General features: G+C 37.8%; 1 protein-coding gene across 1 annotated transcript in view; it reads left to right on the forward strand.

Moving 5' to 3' along the window:
* Positions 1-594: 594 nt before the first annotated feature.
* Positions 595-21,594, forward strand: part of TOPAZ1 (testis and ovary specific TOPAZ 1) — a 36,403-nt gene continuing 15,403 nt past the window's right edge. Inside the window, exons 1-8 of the mRNA XM_087739595.1 lie at positions 595-1,762; positions 3,289-5,737; positions 10,877-10,944; positions 13,342-13,472; positions 15,499-15,560; positions 17,901-18,013; positions 20,279-20,364; positions 21,088-21,225. Coding sequence (XP_087595721.1) covers positions 595-1,762; positions 3,289-5,737; positions 10,877-10,944; positions 13,342-13,472; positions 15,499-15,560; positions 17,901-18,013; positions 20,279-20,364; positions 21,088-21,225 — 4,215 coding nt within the window. The remainder of the gene's footprint in view (positions 1,763-3,288; positions 5,738-10,876; positions 10,945-13,341; positions 13,473-15,498; positions 15,561-17,900; positions 18,014-20,278; positions 20,365-21,087; positions 21,226-21,594) is intronic.

Raw genomic sequence — 21,594 nt, forward strand, 5'->3', positions numbered from 1 at the left:
CGTCCCCCCTTCACTCCGCCCCGGAGCCTCCCTCACGCCGCCGCCCTCGGCCGCCTCCCACCCTGCGCCTGCGCCGGCCGCGCCGCCATTACCGCCCGCGGAGGGTGCCCGCCTCTCCCTGCCAGCGGTGGCTTGCGGGCAGGCGGCGCTGGCGGGGCTGAGACGAAGCGTCGAGGGAGGGATCGGTGGACGACAGACGGGGCGAGGGGAGAGCGGGGGTGGCTTAGGCGGCTGCTGTGGTGGCGGGGGTGGCGCGGGAAGCGGCGGCCTGCGTGGCATGGGCGGCCGCGGAGCGGTCCTTGAGGCGGGGAAGGTGTGGGGCTCCTTCCTCCTCCCCCCTCCGCGGTGAGGGGCTGGTCCGGGCTGGGGGGGCGGTGGTGGGGGCTCGCTGGTGGCCGTGGGCTTTCCCCAGGCGGCCTGGGCTTGCTTCCCGTCAGGCTGGGCTCCCCCGGGGTGACCCCTGAGGCGGCAGCCTGAGGGAGGGTGTGCTCCCTTCCTGGTCGGGCCTGTGCCAGCCCTCCGTCTGCCTGGGGTGCTGTTAAAGGTGCACTGGTGAGTGGATTTGGTGGATTTTGTTGCTGTCTCCAGGCTCCTATGATGCCGCAGTTAAGGTCAGGGAAAGTGGTAACTGCCAGCGAGGTGAAGTCGGCTGACGGGATGGTCACCAGCCCAAGCTCTCTGGGGGTCGGGGTAGGACGTGAGCCAGGGAAAGGGTCAGTAGTCAAGCAGAGTCCTCACCTGGCATCAAAGAGAAAACCTGAGCAGCCCTTATCTTCTTGTCTGCAACCCACCGTGCTCCCCAGTGTTGCCTGTGAGGAATTTGCTCCTCTTGTGCCCATGCAGAAGGAGCAAGGTGAGAGTAGCCGGAGACTCCCAGGTAAAAAACAGTGCAGGAGGGCTGCCAGAAGCAACAAGGGTGTAGCTTTGCCAATTTCAGACACTGCTGTATGTGGAGATTGGCAGGCAGCGACCACGGCTGCAGCAGCGTGCGGGGAAGAGACTGTAAGGAGAAGGACAGGACAAGGTCAACAGCTATTTTTCTCAGGAACTACTTTGCAAAATACATTCTCAGCAGGGATTGAAAGGAAAGAACATAGCTCAGAACGACTGAACCTCTCAGGTTTCCAAGAGAGTTCAGGGAGCTCAGGAAAAAAAGGCAAATATTCCTTTATGGAAATAAAATTACAAATCCCATCCTCAGAGGAGGAAATTGAGAGCACAGAGAGACACGGTGTTTTGTGTTTGGCAGAACCAGAGGTGCTGCAACCCAGAAAGGGCACATGTAGTACTGAAATGAAAAGCACTGACTCTATAACAATACCGAAGATGCAAATTCCAGATCTTAAGAAGAATCTGGGGACTCGGGAATCCTTGTCTGAACCAAAACCTCAGGAAGAGGTAGATACACCAGGGAAGTTGGATGGGTGTTCTTTAATTGGATCAAGAAAGCCAGGGACACAGGAGAAAGGAAAGAGATGGTTGAGCAAGAAAGGCAGGACATCTTTGATGAAACCAAAACTACAAGGTCCCAGAGAGATGAGTAGATCTGCCTTGCTGGAGCTGCATACACAGTGTCCAGAGTCCAAGAAAGGAGCTGTGAGTCTGAGGAAGAGGGACAGAGACGCACTGGTGTCACAGCAGCTACAGGGTCTGCATAGCCAAGAACAGCCAACAGCCAGAGGAAAGATGCACAAGCATTGCATGGAAGAAGAGCAGCAGAGCTCAAAGCCTCAGAAAAGAGCACACAGCCTGGGGGAAAGTGGTAAGCACTCGTGCCCCATTGTAGAAGTACAGGTGCAGAATTTGGGTTCCCAGGACAAAGGACTGGTGCTGCAGTAAGATCCCATTAAAAAGTGAAAAAAATAGGGGATTATTTTTCTTTTGCAGATGTGTTTGTGTGGGACAAAGTCATGTGGGCAGGAGCAAGTGGCCTGTACCCTATCTCAAAGTGACTTAGTATGTGGCTGCTAACTTAGCTCAAGAAGTGTAGAGATAAGAGCTAGGGTCTGCTTTACAGTATTGTGAATACCAGTCTTAGAAGAAAACAGCTTTTTAGGAAGATGAAAGGCTTTTCTTGAAAGAGAAAAGCAGTTCTTTAGCACAGAGGAGACCAGATACTGTTGGGGGGGGAGGAAGGGGTATTGGCAGGAACAGGCCCTGAGTAAGAAATTTTTTTCTTTTTTTTCTCCTCAAAAGTGGTCAGTTCACTTATGCGTAGAAGGTCAGGCACAAGCGGGAAAGGAAGCAGTAGTTTCAGCAAAGCTGAAATAAAATATAGTCAATTCTTCATTCATTTGTATATTATTTGGTTATTTTTGAATATGTGCTATCTTGTTTTAGTGCTTGCCTTTATAGGGTGCTGGTTTTTGTTTTCAGAACTTTTTGCTTTTTAGTTGCTATTCTCTGCAAAATCCTAAAAGATGTAGAAGCAAAGATTGTATTTTGGTGCTTTAAGGGAGTGTTGTATCAAACTGGAACAATTTGGAAGAGGATTTTTTAAAGTCTCTTTCTTTCTTTCAGGACAATTGTATAAAAGACATTCCTTTTACTTTCAAAGTGGGTACATTCAAATGACAAATATTTGCTGTAGGTTATTATTAATAAATATTTTATCTAGAAACCATATTCTGAAAAACTGAGGTATTAAAATTGTATCTTTCTTACTTTGAAAACTAAGATCTAAAAAAAAAACCCAACATTCTACTAGTACATTCTTGAGTCCATTCTCCAGATGAAATTTTCAGATGTACAGTTTTTTACATAATCTGTATTTGCTTTTAAATAAAAAGTAGTACTTTATAAAAATGCAAGTCCTGCAGTGTTACTGGATCTTCTTGAACAGTCTGATGCATTTGGTTGGACTATATATCTGAAATAAACTACTATATTCTTGTGAACAAGCTTTCCTAGTACAGAGAATCTACAGCATAAACAAAAGATTTTAAGGCTGAGTGTGCAAACAGCATCTGCATTTTCTTGTGAGACTTGCTCTAATTTGGTTTCCACCTATGTTTTAAATACACAACTTCCAATGTCCTTATGACACCTTAAGGTTCTGTTCATCTTCATGTTTGTTTCTGAAGACAAAGGATTTGTTACTGTAAGTCTGCTAATACTGCTCATTTAAAAAAAAAATTGGTAAAACTTTACAGAAATGTTTTAGCCTTATACAGTGTCATGTTCGTTAGTAGCCTTGAATGTTTCTTGTTCTCTTTATAAAACATTGCAATAGGGTATTCTTTTTCCCTTAGCGTATTCTTTAATGACACTTCTTTGTTTTTTAATCAGCAAAGGAAAAATGGAAAGCAATTGAGCAAGACTCCAGTCCACAGGCTGTGAAGAAGCTTAAGACAAATCAAAACAGGTCAGAAGATTCCAAGGAAAAGGAACCTCACTACGCTAGATCTCCTGCTTTAGGTGGGACTCAAAGCAAGAACTTTCTATGCCATCCTGTAACAAAAAAGTCTGGTGTGCAGTATAAAAAAAGGAAACCCAGAATTGATCAAATCAAGTGCTTGCAAACTTGTAGTGTGTCTACAGCTGAAAAAGTGAGAAATGTACCTGCAAAATGCGATGCTGAACATTGTAGAAATGCCCTAAGCCATTATAACGGCTTGCTCTGTGCAACAGAAAAGAATCCATTTGTGAGATTAGAGGCCTGTAGTTACATCAATACATTTGTGAAGTCTTCAGCTAGTGGAACTACCAGCAGTTATAAATTAAGTGGATTCTTCCATGTAGCCCAGGATAAAAGAAAGCATGTTTTTCCTGATGGTACTGTAGAACAGGGTGATATGAATTGCAGCACTAGTAGAATGCAAAATGAGAGATCATCCATAAAAGGTGGTTTATTGTTTAATAAAGAAAAACCTCAAAATGGAGAACGGTGTTTTTCATGCTGTCAGAGTGAAAACAATAAGTGTTCAAGGGGAAAAAAGTGGAATATTGGTAGAAAGCCTAGAAAAAAGATGAAAATCACTGAGAAATCAGCAGTGCAGAATATTTTCACGGACATGGCTAATGAATGCAGTGAGTGTGAGTTACAAACAGAAGCGGCAGTTGCCATGTCAAGCTCCTTTGCAGTCTTAGGACTAAATCATAAAGAAGTTGCTCTGTCAGCTTCACATGATCATCTTCACATAGGAAAAAATACTCATGAAGCACAAAATATATCAGTCTGGAGAAAGAATAGTACCAAATTACTTGAATTTGAAGATGGCTTTAAGAAGACATCTAAGCCCTCTGTAATGGCTAAAGGAGAAAATTCAAACAGCGTGGCACATCATTCTGCTGCTTCAGGTAGCCTGAGAGTGCTAGCTCAGTTCCATGATGATTCCAATTGTCACAAAAGCAACACAGATGAAAAACTGAAGAAAGTTAATAAGAAAGCGCAGCAGTGTACCTGTCAAAGAACAGTACCTATGACTGGTAAAAATGCGTGGCCTTTGGAGTCTTGTGCCAGGACTTCTGAATGGGTGCATAAAAATCATGGGTCCATCTCAGAAGGAAAAAGACTTCTAAGGGCTGCCTTCAAGGAATGCTCTGATAAAGGCAGTGTTAAAGCTGTAGGAAACAGTGCTGTGACTGGGAATTTGAGACAGGTGGACTTGCATACGTCATCAGCAGAAATTAACAAAGAATCTACGCATAAAATAATGGATCCAAATACCAAATGTCTGGCTTCACTTGAAACACCAGAACCCTCTTCTGTGGATATTTATGAGACTTTGAGAATAAGCAATGAAAATGTGGAATCACCTTTTAATATGGATAGAAGTGCCGCAGCTTTTAGCCATGATGATGTGCAAGAAGTTAAAGCAACCTTGAATTTTACAACAAAACAAAAAGATAAAAATAAAGGAGCTGTGACAAAAAGAAACCTGTCAATGACAGTACAGAATGGTACACCTACAGGTAACACAAACAGAATAAACTTCAGCCGTAAAGCATCGGTAGTGAACCAGACATTTTATGATTTAAAGCTAATGAAAGTATTAAACACTGGAAACCTGACAAAATTCAAAATTCCTTTATGCAGAAACAAACCTGAATCCAGGAAATTGGAATCTGTCCGTTCATTTGAAAGAAAAACCTGTAGTCCACTAGAACTTCTTGACAGCACTAGTGTTTCAAGAAGGCGGAAAACAGGTGAAGAGACTTTTTTGGTAAATTCTGAACCACAGCCTCTTCCTATTGCAAGTGATACTACATCTGTAGCATCCATGAAGAAAAAAGCGGATGAGATCAGCAGTAAGGACTTTCGGCATGATGGCTCTGAAAACCTTTCAAATGAGATGTCTGCGCTCCCTGAACATTTTTCTTTATATCCGTATCCTTTTCTTGACAAACTAGAGTCATCTGTGCCTGATTTCCGTGGTACTGAATATGTACTAAAATCTAATTTTCCTGATCATTCTTGGAATGCAGTTGATCTCCCTGTTGCATTAGAAATAAATGATGATAGCAAATCAAGAGGGAATCTTTCACAACACAAAAGTCAAAATTTTCTAGATATTATTGAAGCTTACAAAGAAGATGTTCTTGTCATTGATGTGATTCAGGATGACCCTGACCTTTTTGGAACCAATAATGGAGAGGAGCTTGCACTTGCAGACTCTGAAAATTGTCCTGTGAAGGTGTCCTATACTAGCATCTGCATTAAAGACAAAAAGCAGGATCTTAAGCCTGAATATCCTGCTATCTCAGAAAACGGAGATTCAGTAGATGATAATTTTAGGTATGCATAGCATTCTTTTTATTACGATAATCCTAAGTACTTTGTTCTCATAACAGTATACTTTGGTTGTAGTGGTCAGGCTTCCTTACAGAATTTCACTAATTTCTGGGTTGATTTTAAGTGTCAAAATTTGATTGAGGTATGAAAGTATGCTGAATGCAAATCAATTAATTCGTTCTTCATAAGAACTAGGATAAACTCTGAGTCAAAGGAAAATGTAGTCCTAAAGAATTGGTTTAGACCAAGTGAAGTGAAATATGAAAGTAGAAACAAAGCTAATTAAAAGCGATATTCTTAATAAATAACTTAATATTTTTAAATATCTGACTTGAGATAGCAGATATCCCTTTGAGGGTAGGTTTTTAGTTGTAAAGCGGTATAATACTTAGAAATATTTTTTACTTTCTAGGTGTAGCTTATTCTTTTGCTGGGTCTGTATGAGTAAACGGTTGTCTCTACAGTAATATTCCATTCTGCCATTCTCCTTCCCTGCTTTTCTTCTATCCCCAGACATGGGAATATTTTTCAAATCTGTAATTTGGCTAACACATTTTAGATGTTTATGATCCTGCATCTTCATTCAGCAACTTCCTGGTGTAAATTATTAGGCATTAATGTTTTTCTGTGTTTTGACATGATCATAAAAGTCACTGAAGGGGGAAGAGAAGTTTAAAGTAGAAAAGAACTTTTGTAAAAGAGGTAGTAGTCCTTCGTGGGATAGATGAACTCGTCAAATGTCTAGTCTGTTTTCTCTCTAAGCTTTGATATTTCTGTTTAATAAATGAGTTTTAAGATTAAATTTTTCATCTTATGAAGAAAAACATAAAGCTTAGACAGAAATAGTACAAGATTTTCCTCTGAAGATTAGTTTTTTTATTGAGAGGGGTGTTTTAATTTTCTTCCTTTGCTCTTTCTGGGTGGCTTTATGTTATCCTTGTTTTAAATAATGTTTTAATTATTTTCAACATCGTACCATCTTATAACTGCATTCATATTTTTTTTAACTCTTTACTCTCCTTATCCTTTCCCCTTCATTAAACCCATGTGCAAAAGAGGAAGGGAATCTTCTTTGAGGTGCTGAACAGGTTTTTAGACATGAGAATATAAAACTTTCAGCTGTTAATAGAATAACACTTCTGCCAAAACAAGCCTCTGAAGAACAGGGCAAGTCTTCAGTAGGAGCATCCAACTTCTTAAGAAGCAGCTAGCCTGTATCATAGTAGATTTATTAGAATGAGTATTCATTTTGTGTACGGTGTATATTACATCTTATATACACTGTATAACGGAATGAGTATGCGCTGTGTATTACCCCAGGGTAATAATGGCTGTTCAGAGATGGTTTCCAACTGACTGTCCAGACAGCTGTTGCACAGAATGGAAGACCAGAACTTCTGAGCCCTTGACACTCATGTATTGGTTATCATAGTAAAGTTTTGCTATTTGTGTAAGTACTAACTGAAAATTTTATTGGATCTTATAAGTACTTTGTAGGGAGGAAGAATATTCCCTTTAATTAGTAATGACATTGAGTTAGAGTAACATCACAGCCATTAGACAGATGAAGTCTGAGCTTGTTTGAAGTCATATTTCAACTTTCTTCCTGGTATCTGCTGAATTTGCTTGCCATCAGCCAAGGAAAATAAAAATGCATGGTTCTTATTTCTTAGAATTTCCCATTAATTTGCTAAAGAAGCCAGCAAAATTGTCTATTTTTGCTTTTTACCTGCCATAATTTAATGCAAAGACCATTAGACGCTGACTAATCGTAGTTGGTAAGTCAGGAACATATTAATGAACTGAATATGAGAATATTAAAATAAGGCAATAGACCTTATCACAGTTTTATCAGGTAGCTTATGATATCACCAGATAATGGCCAGTTCCTACTGTTGTTTTTTATTTTGTTAGTATTTACCAGATACAACTGGGACTTCAACTTCGTTTGGCCCACCAAAAAAAGTGATTATGCTGGTAGAGTTATGCTCGCATCATACTACGTATTTTAAAGTAAAATATTGTTTCTGTTAATGTCCTTTTTTTTTTGTTACAGATATTCTAGAGTATTGTCTATGTTTTCTTGTTTGGCTTCTTTTTTTATGCATACTCGGTTTTGCTTCATTGCAATATTAGTTTGTAACGCCACTTCAATCTGTCCACGTAGAACAGCGAGTCAGAACTGCACTGTTGTAAACCATTGTATAAATATTAGTTTAGATGCATGTTTTGTTTAACATTTGGTTAATGTTAGCCATTACACTCTACATGAATGTAATCTAGGTGATTTTAAGTAGAAGAGCAATATAAGCACTTAATGGCTGCACATGGTGGTTGTTGCCGAATGTTTTCTTTAACTGCATCAATACGTAGCTTTTGTTATGGTTTCCCTTCAGATTAATAAGAGTAGGCAGATGATGATAGAAAGAATCTGAATCTTTGCTAAAACTGTTGTAGTGCATGTATGCGTGGGGATGGACTTCAGTACATTACTTCTTGGGTATTGATATTTTAGTCTGGCATTGGTAGACTAAAAGTTCTTACTGCCCTGTACTTCTGCTAGCAGCAAGTTATTCTGAAAAGTGTAGCTGGGTTCTTAAAAAGCTTTTTAAAATGTGTTGAGTGTTACTTATGAGTTTAATAGCAGTTAAATTGTAATTGTAAAGGAAACGATTGGTGCCTTAATTTGTGGTGTTCTTCCAGCTACAAAAATCTTAGATCTAGCAGCTTGTCAAAATGACAGTTGCTATAATGAAGTAATACTTTTTATTCAAGCTTCATTGTGAAACCAAAGCACTGAAACTGTGTGGAGGATGTATGAGATTGAGTCAGTAACTGACAAGTATTCAGTGGCAACTATTAGCCCCTGTGGATGTGTGACTATTACTGTGGATCCATTTTGTTTGAGCTTTGAATTTAAACACCAGGACATGTTTAGCCAATGACATTTTTCATCTTTGACTATGACCTTAAAAGCCAGAGGGGTATTTTTAGTTATGAAAATTCCAGGATAATAATTTTTGGCTTCCACATTTCAGATAATGAGAGGACATATCCTTCAAAAGCAGAACATACTGGTCACAACAGTGATTGAGGTCCAAAAATTCAAATAAGGCTTGTTTCTTTTTTTTTTTTTTTTTAAGCAAACTGACAAAGCACCCAACAATGAGAGGCACCTAACATCGCTACACATATCTGACTTAAAGTTTCCCAACTATTGTAATTGCGCTTGTGCACGTGCCCAGAACTGATGTCTCTGAATAAGTAGGTTTAAGTAGGACAAGGAGATCTTGTCTCTTAATCCAGGAAGATTCAGAAAAGGCTCTGTGTGTGTATGTCTTGAATGGTTTGATTCAGTTAGCATGCTCTGACCTTTAGGATAAGTAGGACTGGTTATTTCTCTGGTGGTTGCACTTTAAGAAGAGAAGAGGGAGTGCTGGTCACTTCCAGGCATTAGTTGCCACTCATCAAGGAGAGGATTGTGGACCTGCAGACTGAGTGGGGCAGCAAAACTCAGTTTTCACATATACTTCTGTTTGCCATTTTCTGTTGCCTGCCTCTGTGTGACTCCTGACAGTGCAGGTTCTTGAGTCAATCATCTGAGGTATTTATTTCCTCTCATGCAGGGAATCTAGACACTTAACTTTAAGTGGCATCCAGTATGTCTTTTCATCCCAACAAACTAGTACGTTCAGTGGATACCTTTGAAAGCACATCAGCAGCCATTCTTGCTCTTAGGAGACTTCTGCATTTTACTGTTTTCCTCTTGAATAAAAAGTCCAAACTTGAATCCATTTTTCATATGCAAAATAGCAAACTGAACACTGTGGTTTGTGTAACTTGTGCTGTAGAGAGAGGTTTGTTTAAACTTAATCAGCAGCAGCATGCAAGAGCATCCCACATTCTGACATGCTCTAGTCTGTCTCCATTTCTAGATCTCTAAAGTGTGTTGACTTCTGGTTCTGTCTGCGCTCCTAGATTTGTCAGGCTGGTGAGCAAATGCCAAGTACTGTAATAAATGTAGTTTTCTGTATGTGTTTTAGGCACCTTCTTTACAAGAACTTAGCTTCTGTAACTATTTCACACTACACAATTAGCAGAATCTGGTAAAGATTTGGAAGTGGCTTTTGACCTGAACATGAAGACTTCAGTCTCTTGATACTGTTAAATATTTTCAGTTTCAAGCGATGTTTATGGAGATGACAGCTTTCTGGAGCTGTCTGCACTGCAATTTTATGAAAAAGAAAGTCAATTGTTGTTGTAGGCAAAATCACTCAAACTTTGTATTTCACATAAAATGTGGGGGAGAGAGGCAATAAGCCTACAGAGAGCCTGCGTCTAATAAAAATCCCTCTTTTCTCTGCAAACTTGCTGTAACTTATTAAACCCTGCTTCTCAAAATATCTTGTGTATATACATGGATATCTGTGCCTGAATGTATAGTTCCAAGTTACTTCTTGGGGAACTTCTTCCTTTCCACTAGGTTGTTGCAAATGTTCATTGTTCCATTTTACTAGGCAGCTTGCTGTCATTATACTTGGTGTCGTTCACCAGGTACGAGCTTCCAGAAATCTGTGATGACAACATTGTTATTTTATATATTCTATATATAATACTTTAACATTTATTTTTACCTTCTGAGCTTTTCTAAGGAGAAATACTTATTTTTTTCCCAACTTATCTTTAAAATAGGTGAAGTAAGTATCTTTCTGTGAACAAATGTTTGTTACCGTCTTTGAAATTCATTGTTATGCAAATTGTGTTGAATATAAAATTACTATAAATCACATTTTGTAGGAACTGATGAATTGGCTCATTAGCACAGTATTTCCATTATTTGCTATACAGAGAAGATTTCCCTTCTCAGTATTTTAGGTAAAGGTGAAATGAGATAATGAGCTTTTAATGACAAATTTTGGGATTTGAAATGTCTTCATTTTACTTAATGTGTTTAGGTGTATATCTGTGGGGATGGACAAGAAGCCAAAAGAGAGATTTAAGAACAGTCTTAAAAGTGTTGTACGTAAGGATTCTGTCCATAGATAAAAGTATTACTGAGAACTTTAATTTTACGTAACTGGTTAGATTAATTCTGCTTTTGTGCAAAATGGAAATCTTAAATACACTTTTTGTTCAAAACAGACACATTACCATACAAGAATCTGGAATGTCAAATGCTACTGAAAATTCCTGTGATGGGGTGCTAAAAGGTAAGACTCTTTGGAGATTTTTGGAATGCATAATCAAGAGAAGAAAGTAACCACAAAGATGTTCAGTGGCAAAACCTAGGCTCTCTACTTTCTGCATAAAATGAGGACTTGTCAGTTCAGTAATACCTTTTTATTGTAACAGTGATTTGTTTCCTAATGCATATAAAATGGATGTCTTTTGAAATGGTACAGACCTGAGTCTTACAGGGAACATCTACTTCTCTGTAGTACTTGTCTGTTGGTAGTACTGGGTTGGTTGGGTTTTTTTTGGTTGTGCTTTTTTGACATCTCTCTGATACTTCAGGCAAGGAATTCTGTTAGTTGATGAGATGATAGTAAGACAGAGTACTGTGATAGTATTTTGGAGTCTGACTCATAATCTCACTTGGTTGTTCTCTTGTGTTTATCTGCAGACAGAATTTTATAATAGTTTTTTTTCCAGGTTGTACTTTTGTTTTTTGCAGATGCTATGCCCATTCCTCTGACAAACTGTTTTGTTTCTTAAGGATGCTTATTTTTTTCAGAGAAGGATACCTCTGACTTAATGGTTTTTTCTTCCTGTTTTAAGCAGAACAGTCCCAACTAGGCAGCATCTGAATGTGATTTTTTTTGTTTTCTACAGCTTGCATACAGACCTACAATGCGAGGTATGTCTGATGTGGAAGTTTCTCTTAGATAGGTTGGAGGAACAGGATTTGGGCTTTGAACAGAAGCCCATTACTGACACACGGGAGAAGGCACACAGTGCTGAGACTGTTTTGAAGGTTCTCGGTGTTTCCCGTTCTGGTGTCAGTTTGTCAGCTTGCTGTTAATCTGGCGCTCTGGCATTATGTATTGATTTTGCTGCAGGCTTGAAAAATGTCTGTGACAGTACCTCTTGTGCTGTTTTTTCATATTAATGTCTTACGTTCATGTAGAAAGAGTGAGTGGTTTGGGCAGATGTAGCCTCCTGGAGAAAAAGGAGTGAATAGTGACTGTTTGGGGGAGAGAAGGTTTCATGCTTCAGTGATTAGAAGGCAAATAAAAGGTAATGGGAGTTAAGAGCTCGGACACCAAGAAATAGACACAAGTTCCCTGAGGAGGAGTAGGGAGGAAGTACACAGTTAGGCTTCTGGTGATGTGAAGAGCCAGAGAGGCCTGTGCCATGGCATCTGCAGTACTGAGGTGATTGAAACCAAACCTGGGAGCGAGTCCTGTCCTGTTTAGTATCTTCTGCATATTCTTAGACCATTTGTTGTTTTACTTAATGTTCTAACGAAGTTTGAGGCTAGAAGTCTTTGCGTGTTTTTGTGGTGCTCAAAATAAAGAAAAAGGTTTAAGTAGGTCCTTCTTCCTAAATCGGAGAAACTTAGGATCACATCACACTCTTAGATGAATATGCACATGGTAGCTTATGTTTGATGTATGACTTCTTAAAAAGACCTGTACAGAACAAAAGAAAGGTACCTGGGTTTGGTAATTACTGACAATTTATGTATTTATTTTGAAATACATATCACTGCTTTGGTGTCTTATGTAGTGAGGTCATGGCTGCTTGTCTCAGTGGCTTCACAGTCTAAGGGCAACAAATACTACAGTTAAGGTATTCTGGATGACATCAATCCTCTTCATCTTTCAAGTGGAAGTCTTAACGTACATTGTCTTCAAGCAGATGTGTCTTGTACTAATGATCATACAGAGACCAGTGGCTATAAGATAAAAGCCTTTCTGATAATAATCTGATTCTTTCTTCCTGTATCTGGACAACGCAGTGCAGCTGAAATTCATTCATGTGATCCAATGAAATAGTGAATTTCTTTTCTATGCAGAGCTCTTTCTATTGTGCATAAACAGCTGCTTCAGAAAGCTGCAGTCAGGTGTTCTGTTCATTTCCTGTGGCATCTGCAAAAGGTGCTGAAATTTCCTGACACTGAATTCTCATTGAGTTTACTGTATTACAGGAATTTGGAGTTTCTCAGAGTTATCTATATTTAGTTCAGGGTTGCATCATGTCGTTCCGATTAACTTATCCCCTTCTCCAGCAAAGACTAGGTCTTTATTTGCTTAGCAAATTACCATACATATCTTTGGCTGTGTTTTAATAACAAAGCTTAACTGAATTTATTTCTAAAATGCTGAATTCAATGTTATATAAATAAACCTGTTGTACTGTTCTATAGGGACTATTACAGAACATACAGCTTGGATAGAATTTTAATTGCAGCTTCAGTTTAATAATTATTTGAAGTGGTTCGTGCTTTAAAGGTGAAATAATTTTACATATAAATTTCACATTTAGGAAGTCCTAGGAGTTCTTAAATGTCGTTAGTATTAAGGCTTTGTAATATTTAGGAAATAAAAGCTTTGTTGTCTTGTAGCATGGGAAACACATAAAGTAATGTGTTTATACATTTTCAGCTAAAGATATTAAAACCCACAACTCCTCCAGAGGAAGCAGTCCTTTGGGAGGTGTTACTGAGGACTTTCTTGAAGAAGGGCAACTGAGAGAACTAGATGAACTTTTAAAGAGTTTTGACGTGGATGAAAAGGTACTGAGAAATCATGCTTTCTGTCACTAAATAGTTTAAGAAATTATAGTCCATGTAATTGGATAATTTTAATTACTAATGCTGTTTTGTGAACAAAATTTTTAATTTGCTGTAATAAAGAGAATATTAGTGTTTCATAGATTACCGTGCCATTGACAATGTAAGTTTTGCTTGACAGAACTTGTTTTTTTTTACCTTGTCACTACTAATTCATCTTCAAATTTGAAATGAAACAAGATATTGTTATATCAGTTGTTACAGTAATTCTGTATTACCAATTGTATGAAAATTACTGTTCAGTGAACACCTAAGAGTGCTACTGTGCATATATGACATTTTTACATAACATACCTCGTTTTAAAAGTTGGTGTTAAATGCTTCTTAGCACACAGTCTCAGAAGGATGGGGTGGTGTTGGAAAGCTGGGGAGCTGCACAGCCATCATGCATCCAAGGATCATTCTGTGGCTCATTACTTGGGCAGAAGGGCTATTACATTAACATACAAACTTCCTGGCAATTCAGAGGGAATGTTAAGCCATTTTCATGCTCACTGACTTTATCTGACCCTTCTACCCTCTCTGTCCTCCTTCCTCTAGATAATAAGTTTAGGTCTTTTAAGACTTGCTGAAGTTTTTTTACTGTTTACTTCTTTGATAATGGACTGGAATTTACATCTCTGCCACTCAGACATAGCTGCTGATAGCATTTACTGTTTTCCACTACTTCAAGAGTGGATAATGGTTTTAACTGGATAAGTTAAACTGTAAAATTCACATGGCAACTGGTAAGTAATTGATAAGGTAATCAAAGAGTAGGGAATCAGTTTTCCTGGCAAAATCATTATTTAAAAGCAGAATAGAAACACTTTCTTCAGCAAATGGAATTGAGGCTGCTAATATCTGATTCACAAAGTGATCAGCACCATTTTGTTCCCTGACCTCTTAGAGAGGGTAAAAGAGTCTGTCATACAGTATAGGTTACTGGAGGTGTAGTACTTGTTGCAATATTGCCAGGTCAGTCCCAGTTGGGCTACTTCATTGTGTTATGGCTGTATAAAATCAGTGTCCTAATGTTTGCTTTTCTGTGCTGTGTTGGACAGTAAATAAGTACAACTAATTTCACCCAAACCTCAAACTTCACCAAACTTAAGCCACAAAATACATGCTACAGCCTTAAACCTATTCCTATTCCTGTATGTGGATGGAAAACTAGCTGTGCAGACCTGGGGAGGGAGTGGAATGGCAGAACACTTGTTGCAAGTATTCTACTGTTTGGGGTGATTTTGGGGTTTTGGTTTTTTGATGGCTTTTTCAACTAATAATGCTGTGAGAAGGACAAAAACTAACCATGGGGAAAACCCTAAAAATATTTGGGGAACTGGTAAAATGAAGTTTAGAAATCCGATGAGAGCATATCCATCTGTAATTCTTTGGCTATCATAAATTTGTGATATAATGTGAAGTTCAGGTTACTTCATGAATAATGGAAAAAACAAAGCCAGGATTCCCTGACTTTGTCTATATCAGTCCTTTCAGATTCTCACCCGCAAATATGTTAGGTACTGTCTTTTTTCTCCATATCTTTGGGGATTTTTTCCCTATACATGGTGGTGTACAGCTGAGCAAAAGCCTTAGATTTCTCCTCGATACAGCTTTAAATTTTCATTAAACTTGATGGAATGTCTTTTGTGGGTTTCTACAGGTCTGTCAGGTGCAGTTAAAATTGGGCAGTGGGCCTAAAAATTGCTGGGATTATCAGTGGGAGCAAAGAGAAGTGAAGACAATCATGTCACCTTTTTTCCAATTAAAAATGACTGTTTTAAAGATCACAGAGTATAATGGCAGTGTATCCATTTGAAAAGATAGTGTAAGAGTAACCCTACAGTCCAAATTACAGTTTTTACAGTCAAGACTGTATTATCACACCTTCCAATGATCACTAACAGTTTTAAGTCTGTAGTGTAAAGCGTAACAGGCTTAGTAGTGCTTTGCTGTATCTGAAAGTAGACTTTAAATATCTTCACAGTTCAGGTTTGCAGATGGAGTGCCTGATGTTAAACAAGAAAAAAAGGGCGAAGCTGAAAAAAGGTATATATACCATGTCCTTCATGTAACCTGTGATGTTCCCCAGTTACTGTACAAATGAAATGCGATGTTTTTACTGAAACACCATCAGCATTTTAATTCATTTTTTCTACGTTATTGTGACTATGCGATGAAGAAAATAAATATGTAAAATAATATAATTTCATGCAAAGTACAAGACAAGTATAGTCATAGCCTGACAGGACAACAGAGGTTGTTTTGTCCTCTGGCTGGTGACGAAATATATCCACTTTATGCCAGTGTCTCACCTTGGCATCTCAATGTGAGTATAGCATAAGATGCATTTCCAGCCACAATAGCGCTTACCAGAACTTTTAAAAAAAAAAAAAATCAATGAAACTTTCAGGTTTCTTTTGTGCCTCTTGGGACTTTAGAAATTGATGAAAGAATTGAAAGATCTCATTCAAATTCTGGCTGACAAATATTTGAACAGCAGTAGAAAAAGGCGCTTAGAAACATGGCATGTGGAGTTAAGCACGTGCTTTACTGTTCTGCTAGCTTCAAGCTGTGCTTACGGTGTTTATTGTACATATGACTTAAAGTGTCAGACTTAGAAACTTCCATTCAACATCAGCCCAAAAATGAAGGAGAATTAGACTTTGTAGAAAAAGTATATTTAACTGATGGAATACTTAAGTAATTAGAAGAGAAATAACAGATATCAGCGTCATTTTCACAATAATCAAGAAACCTTAGCTGGCATAGAAGAGGGTATTGCTTTTCTCCAGCACCAGTCACATTTCTGTGACAGACTTCAAGTGTACCAGAAGTCCGTTAAATGGAGAATATTGCCTCTTTTCATTAATTCACTAGAGAGCTCCAAGCTCCTCCTCCTGGTAAAACACCCATTTAAATTTACCTTAGTAGCATAAATAGTTTTTTATGCTATAGAATAAGTAGATTAAGCTGAATAAAATGTTTGTGCAAGTGATATTGCATTACTTCACTTCCTTAGTTGAAATGCAGCACTCTCTGCAGTTAGAGAAGAGGCATTTATTCCTTCATTTGGAGTCAAACTATTTTCTCTAGTTTTACTCAAAAATGTTACCATTGCAAAGTTTCATCTAGAAGAAAACATAGTTACTGTTCTTATTTAGCAAACTCCGCTTCTAGTGATGCTGTTACTTAAAAAAAGAAATTGACTGTAGAGCTATATAGTTTACAGTTCCTGGCAAAATTGTGTGTAGTTTCATGTCTAGATTAAAAAGAGAGCTGAGATTGTTACCCTGAAGGTAAGCTGCTATGAAAATCCTATTGTGTCAGATCTGAGGCTGGCATCACAAGGAAGCATAAAAAAAATTTTTACATAGTAACTTGAAAATTCTGAGTAACTAGATCTGTAGGTTTTTTTCCTCTGGAGACTAATAATCCATTGACTAAAATAAAAATAAAGATGGATACTGAAGAATTTGGGTTTATTAGATAGAATTTATTCTTCTCTGCCATAGCATTTTTATTTCAAACTGTATTAAAAACAGCGTGTAATTTAGGAAAGATTTGAATTATCCTGGCCATGAGAAGTATTAAATAGCTAGAATGGTCCCCTCATAGGGGATAGCAAGTCTATTTCTGTCTCCAAACAGCAAGCAGGCTGAAATGTCCTTTGTACGGAACCTAGATTCTTAATTGAAGGCGGGGAGGGGAAGAAGATCTCATGAAAGGGGATTAGTTTTTTCTGTGGCTTTATTTACAAATAAGAAAGAGATCACTAAGTATTTTGCTAGTAATATTTGTAGTTTATTTTGGAAAACATCACATTTTAGTAGTTTAATTATCTGGAATGTACATATATGGGAATAGTTAAGGCAGAACAGTCTTTAATTGGAGTTCTCTTTGAAATCACCTAAATCTTCTGTCAAGTAGAGTCGGTTATTAGGAAAGAACAGTTGGCTCTTCAAATTTAATTTCAAAAGCTTTGTGGATTACTTCCTTGGCAGATATTACATAACAGACTACTGAAAAATAGATGCTTCTTCAGAGGTGACAGAAATCATCTCAGTCTTCCTGTGAGCATAATGAAAAAAAATAGAAGTGGTTCACGGGTGCCTTTTCCACTTACTTATTGAATTTCATATAATTACACTTTAGGACAGAATAATCTCCGCTAAGGTCATAATCAGATTGGACCAGGCAGTGAGAGTAATGAAAGTAAAGTTGGGACTGCTAGCTATTTAAATTTACAGCAAGTTTTTAAGTGTTGTGTAAATTGTTGAAGAAATTCTCATCTTTTATGCCTTAATCCCCCTTTTTAGGTGTTTAGTATATGGGAGAAGCACCTGTTTAATTTGGTTAAACAAATTTTTATTTTTTAATACTCAACAGTGACTGTAAATACAAAGATCTTGTGAACTGTGAATTGCTATCAGGATTGCCATTGCATGCCCCCAAAGTAAATGTCCTCAGTGAAGCTACAGTGATGAAGCCCCGGACAAATGGTATCGTATGCTGTATTGGTAAACCCTCCAGAATTTATTTTTACATGTGTTTTGTTTACATATAAAATCTTAAGGAATTTCCTCGGTTCCTAAAGGCATTGGCTGGAATTTGTTTCAGTTTGCATACATAGAAGCAAAAATGCAAGCTCTCGTGATAGGTTAGTGAGGTTGGTTGGGTTGGGTTTTTTAGCAGAATCCTATTTGGTAGGGTCAAAGAGCAATCATTCTGTCTTGGTATTTATGGCTCTCAGATGATTTAATAGTACAGCAATGCCTGCATTCTTAGTATTTTGACACATTGTGTTTGAGCCATGTTATTGGCAAGTAACTTGTTTTTTTTTATTTGTGGTCAGAGAACGTGACTGCAGATTTTCTTGGTTGGTTATTATCTGTCAGCAAAACTTGGCTAAGGGATTTGCCCACCTTGCCGAAGGTCAGAACTTTGTTGTTTACGCCAATTCAAATGTTTGTGAGGCATTCACTAGACTGAATCAAGGAAATTATCTAGATTTAATAAGCAGCACTTCATTTTGATCTGGTGTATTTCACACCTGGGACAGGTACCTCTTCAGTGTCTCTGCTGCCAGAGAAATCATAATGTAATGGAACTGTAGTCAAAGTTTCCTTCTCTTTTTTCTCTGCACATAACAACTCTGACATTTAGCCTTACATAAATGCATAGTTTTATTTGGTGCACAAGATAGAGAAAAACAGGCATTGATTACTTATGGATAGATAGATAGTGCATTCTGTTTCTTTGCAACAGCTGTTTTGGGAATTAATGTTTTTAGATTTATTGGTTAATATGGATGTTTATAAGCATGGATTTCCTGAGTTGAGATCAGTGGCAGAGGTTCTTGCTTAGTTTCAAATTATACTGCCACTCTGAGCTTGTAGAACGATTTTATCATCGTGTCATTTCACAATATTTTCAGGAAGTGCAAGAAACGTAGATGCTATAAAAAGCAACTGTGAAATATGTCTCTAGACTACAGTAGTTTGAAATTTCTCATGTCTTTGGCCTTAAAAGTGTATACACCTTCTGAAGAGTTCTTCTAAATCTTCCATCTTAAAATCATTTGACATGGTTGCCAAAGCAAGAGTTTCTGTGCTAGGAGAGGGCAAAACAGCCTTTTTGTCCCCAGAACTGTGCAGGCGGGATTGGCTATTTCTCTTTAGTGCCTGCTCGGCAAGGAGAGTACCAACTGTTGAAAGGACCCGGTCAGAAACTCTATGCTGTGGGGACAGCAAGAATCTGGAAGAAAGACTTCTGAGCTCAAGTTCCCAGTGGCATTTTTCTGCAGCTAGTGGTTGACTGTTTTCTCAGTCTTTTTCCTGTCACTAAATTTATCCAATCCTGAATTTACCAAATTGCCCACCATCGCTGCACAAAATTATGCAGCTGTGACAGTACGTAACACTTAGATATTTAATTGTTCTACATTGTATTTCTCCTTCCTATCCTGCGATAGTCCTATTTGTTTAGAAAGACGTGCAGTTTAAGAACCATGTACCTAGTGCAGGTCTCTCGTAGAACATGCATCCTTATTGGACGCTCTTTAGTAACTATAGTTTGTCAGAAAGGGCTAAGCACCCTGCCTTTTGAATACCCCAGTTCTTTCAAGGGGCCAGATGGGAACCCTAGAAAGCAAGGCATTCAAAAGCTCTTATTTCTCTTTAGATATGGATTTGAAAATTTGAACTTTTATCTTCCATTAACATTATTCATTTTTCAGAGAAAGAAATCTGTTATCAATAATAATTAAAGTTCTGAAAACAAATTTCTTGGTTAAGAAACCAGTAACTTACATTGGACTTAAGCTTGATATTGCACTGCTTAAAACATAGAGTTTGAAAGGCTTTATTTCAATTCAGGAAAAATAGTTTAAATTTATGGCTAGTGATGTTGGAATGCAAAAATTACTGATAAAGTGGGTTTTTTTTCCCTTTTGAAATTAAAACTTCTGGATATTTTTATTCCATTTCTTTTCTTATCTCTGTAAGTTAGATTAGAAACCTTGGATAAAGTAGTGAAGTTTTTAATTTAAATGTGCTTACTCTTGAAGTTTGTGTAAAGTCTCACTTTTAGGATAATTAAGAAAACTAACTTAAATTACTGACTTTAGATTGTATTAATCAAATTTTCATTAATCATTGCTGTGACTTGAACTATAAAGCTAAAAGGAAAATAAGATAAATGAGAGTGGTTTCAGTAAGATTTGTTTTATTACATGATCCATTTATTGCCCTCATCCTGATTTTTAGATTACAGATTTTCAGGAAAAAGTCCTTTACTGCCATTGCAAAATTATGGAGATTTTGAGCCATGGAAGATGGAAAAAAATGCAATTGTGAGTTGTTAAATCCTTAATGGTTTCTAATCCTTTGGCACTAATTTCGTTATGGATATTCAGACAATTCTCCATATATCTAGTCAGAAATTATGAATCTATGAATGTTTATGTTTCTGCTCCTCTAAAGATGTTATCACTGAGTAAACGCAATTTCTGAGAACAAAATCAGTGATGAGGGGACAGCTATTCACAGCGGAGCTTTGTTGATTTTTATTTCCAGCTTAACCAAAATCAAATAATGCTTTTTGCTTTATTGTTTTTGTAGAACTGAAAAGCAGACAAGGTTTCACATGTTTTAAGACAGACTGCATTATCCATTATGCTGGGCACTGAAAAAGGGTAAAGGAAATTGATGCCCCGGAATTCTCAGACTGTTATCCAGAGCCATGCAGGAGTTTGTCACCTTTCCTCCTCCTCTCTACCCACTGGCTGTCTCATTTAGCAGCTCTTGCATTCTCTCTGTGGTCTTCAAGACAGAGTTTTGTTGTGTTAGACACTAGCACGACATGACAAGGGATTGATCTTGGTCTGCTTTGAAATGCTGCAAATACAGTATAGAGATGAGGGTTGTTTCAAAGGTTTAATTGTAGATCACATATTTTTTGCCTTTGTTTATAATTTGTAAATATTTTGAAATTCTCATAAAAATGAGGATGTTTGCTTTCAAAAAAATATTATCTGTCTTTTTTTTCTGCTTGTTTTAATTTTATTTTATTTTAGGCTTCTCATTCAGTCCAGCATATCCTCGAGATGATTGAATTGCCCCGTAAATATTGCAGATTTTACTTCATGACTTTACGTGGGTGTGAAAGAGCAAAATGTTGGTTTTGGCATGTTCCTGAGCAAGGGGATGAAAAGGTAAAGAGATTTATTGAAGAAAGGAACAGATTGTAAGTGTGAACACTTTTTAAATGCAAAATGACATCTCCTTTGTTCATTTATATATGGAAAGGGAGTAAATTTCAGAGATTGATGGATCAAAAAAAAGTTCAGAAATTCTTCTTCTCAGTGTCTTCTAAAGTTCTTTTTTAAAACAAGATGGTAGAATTTTGAACTAGTGGATGAAATCAGCAAATCAGAAATCAGCAAAAGAGCAAGAATTAGGCCATACAAATATATAGTAGTAGAATGGGGAGATTCTGAGACATTTCTATCCCAAGCATTGGAGACCTGTAAGCAAACCCAGACTTTGTATGTATTCTTAAAGTCAAAAGCCATCTATGGTAT

Source organism: Nipponia nippon, unplaced genomic scaffold (assembly GCF_047370975.1).
Source record: "Nipponia nippon isolate SJK-2023a ecotype South Korea unplaced genomic scaffold, ASM4737097v1 scaffold_1, whole genome shotgun sequence".
NCBI lineage: Eukaryota > Metazoa > Chordata > Aves > Pelecaniformes > Threskiornithidae > Nipponia > Nipponia nippon.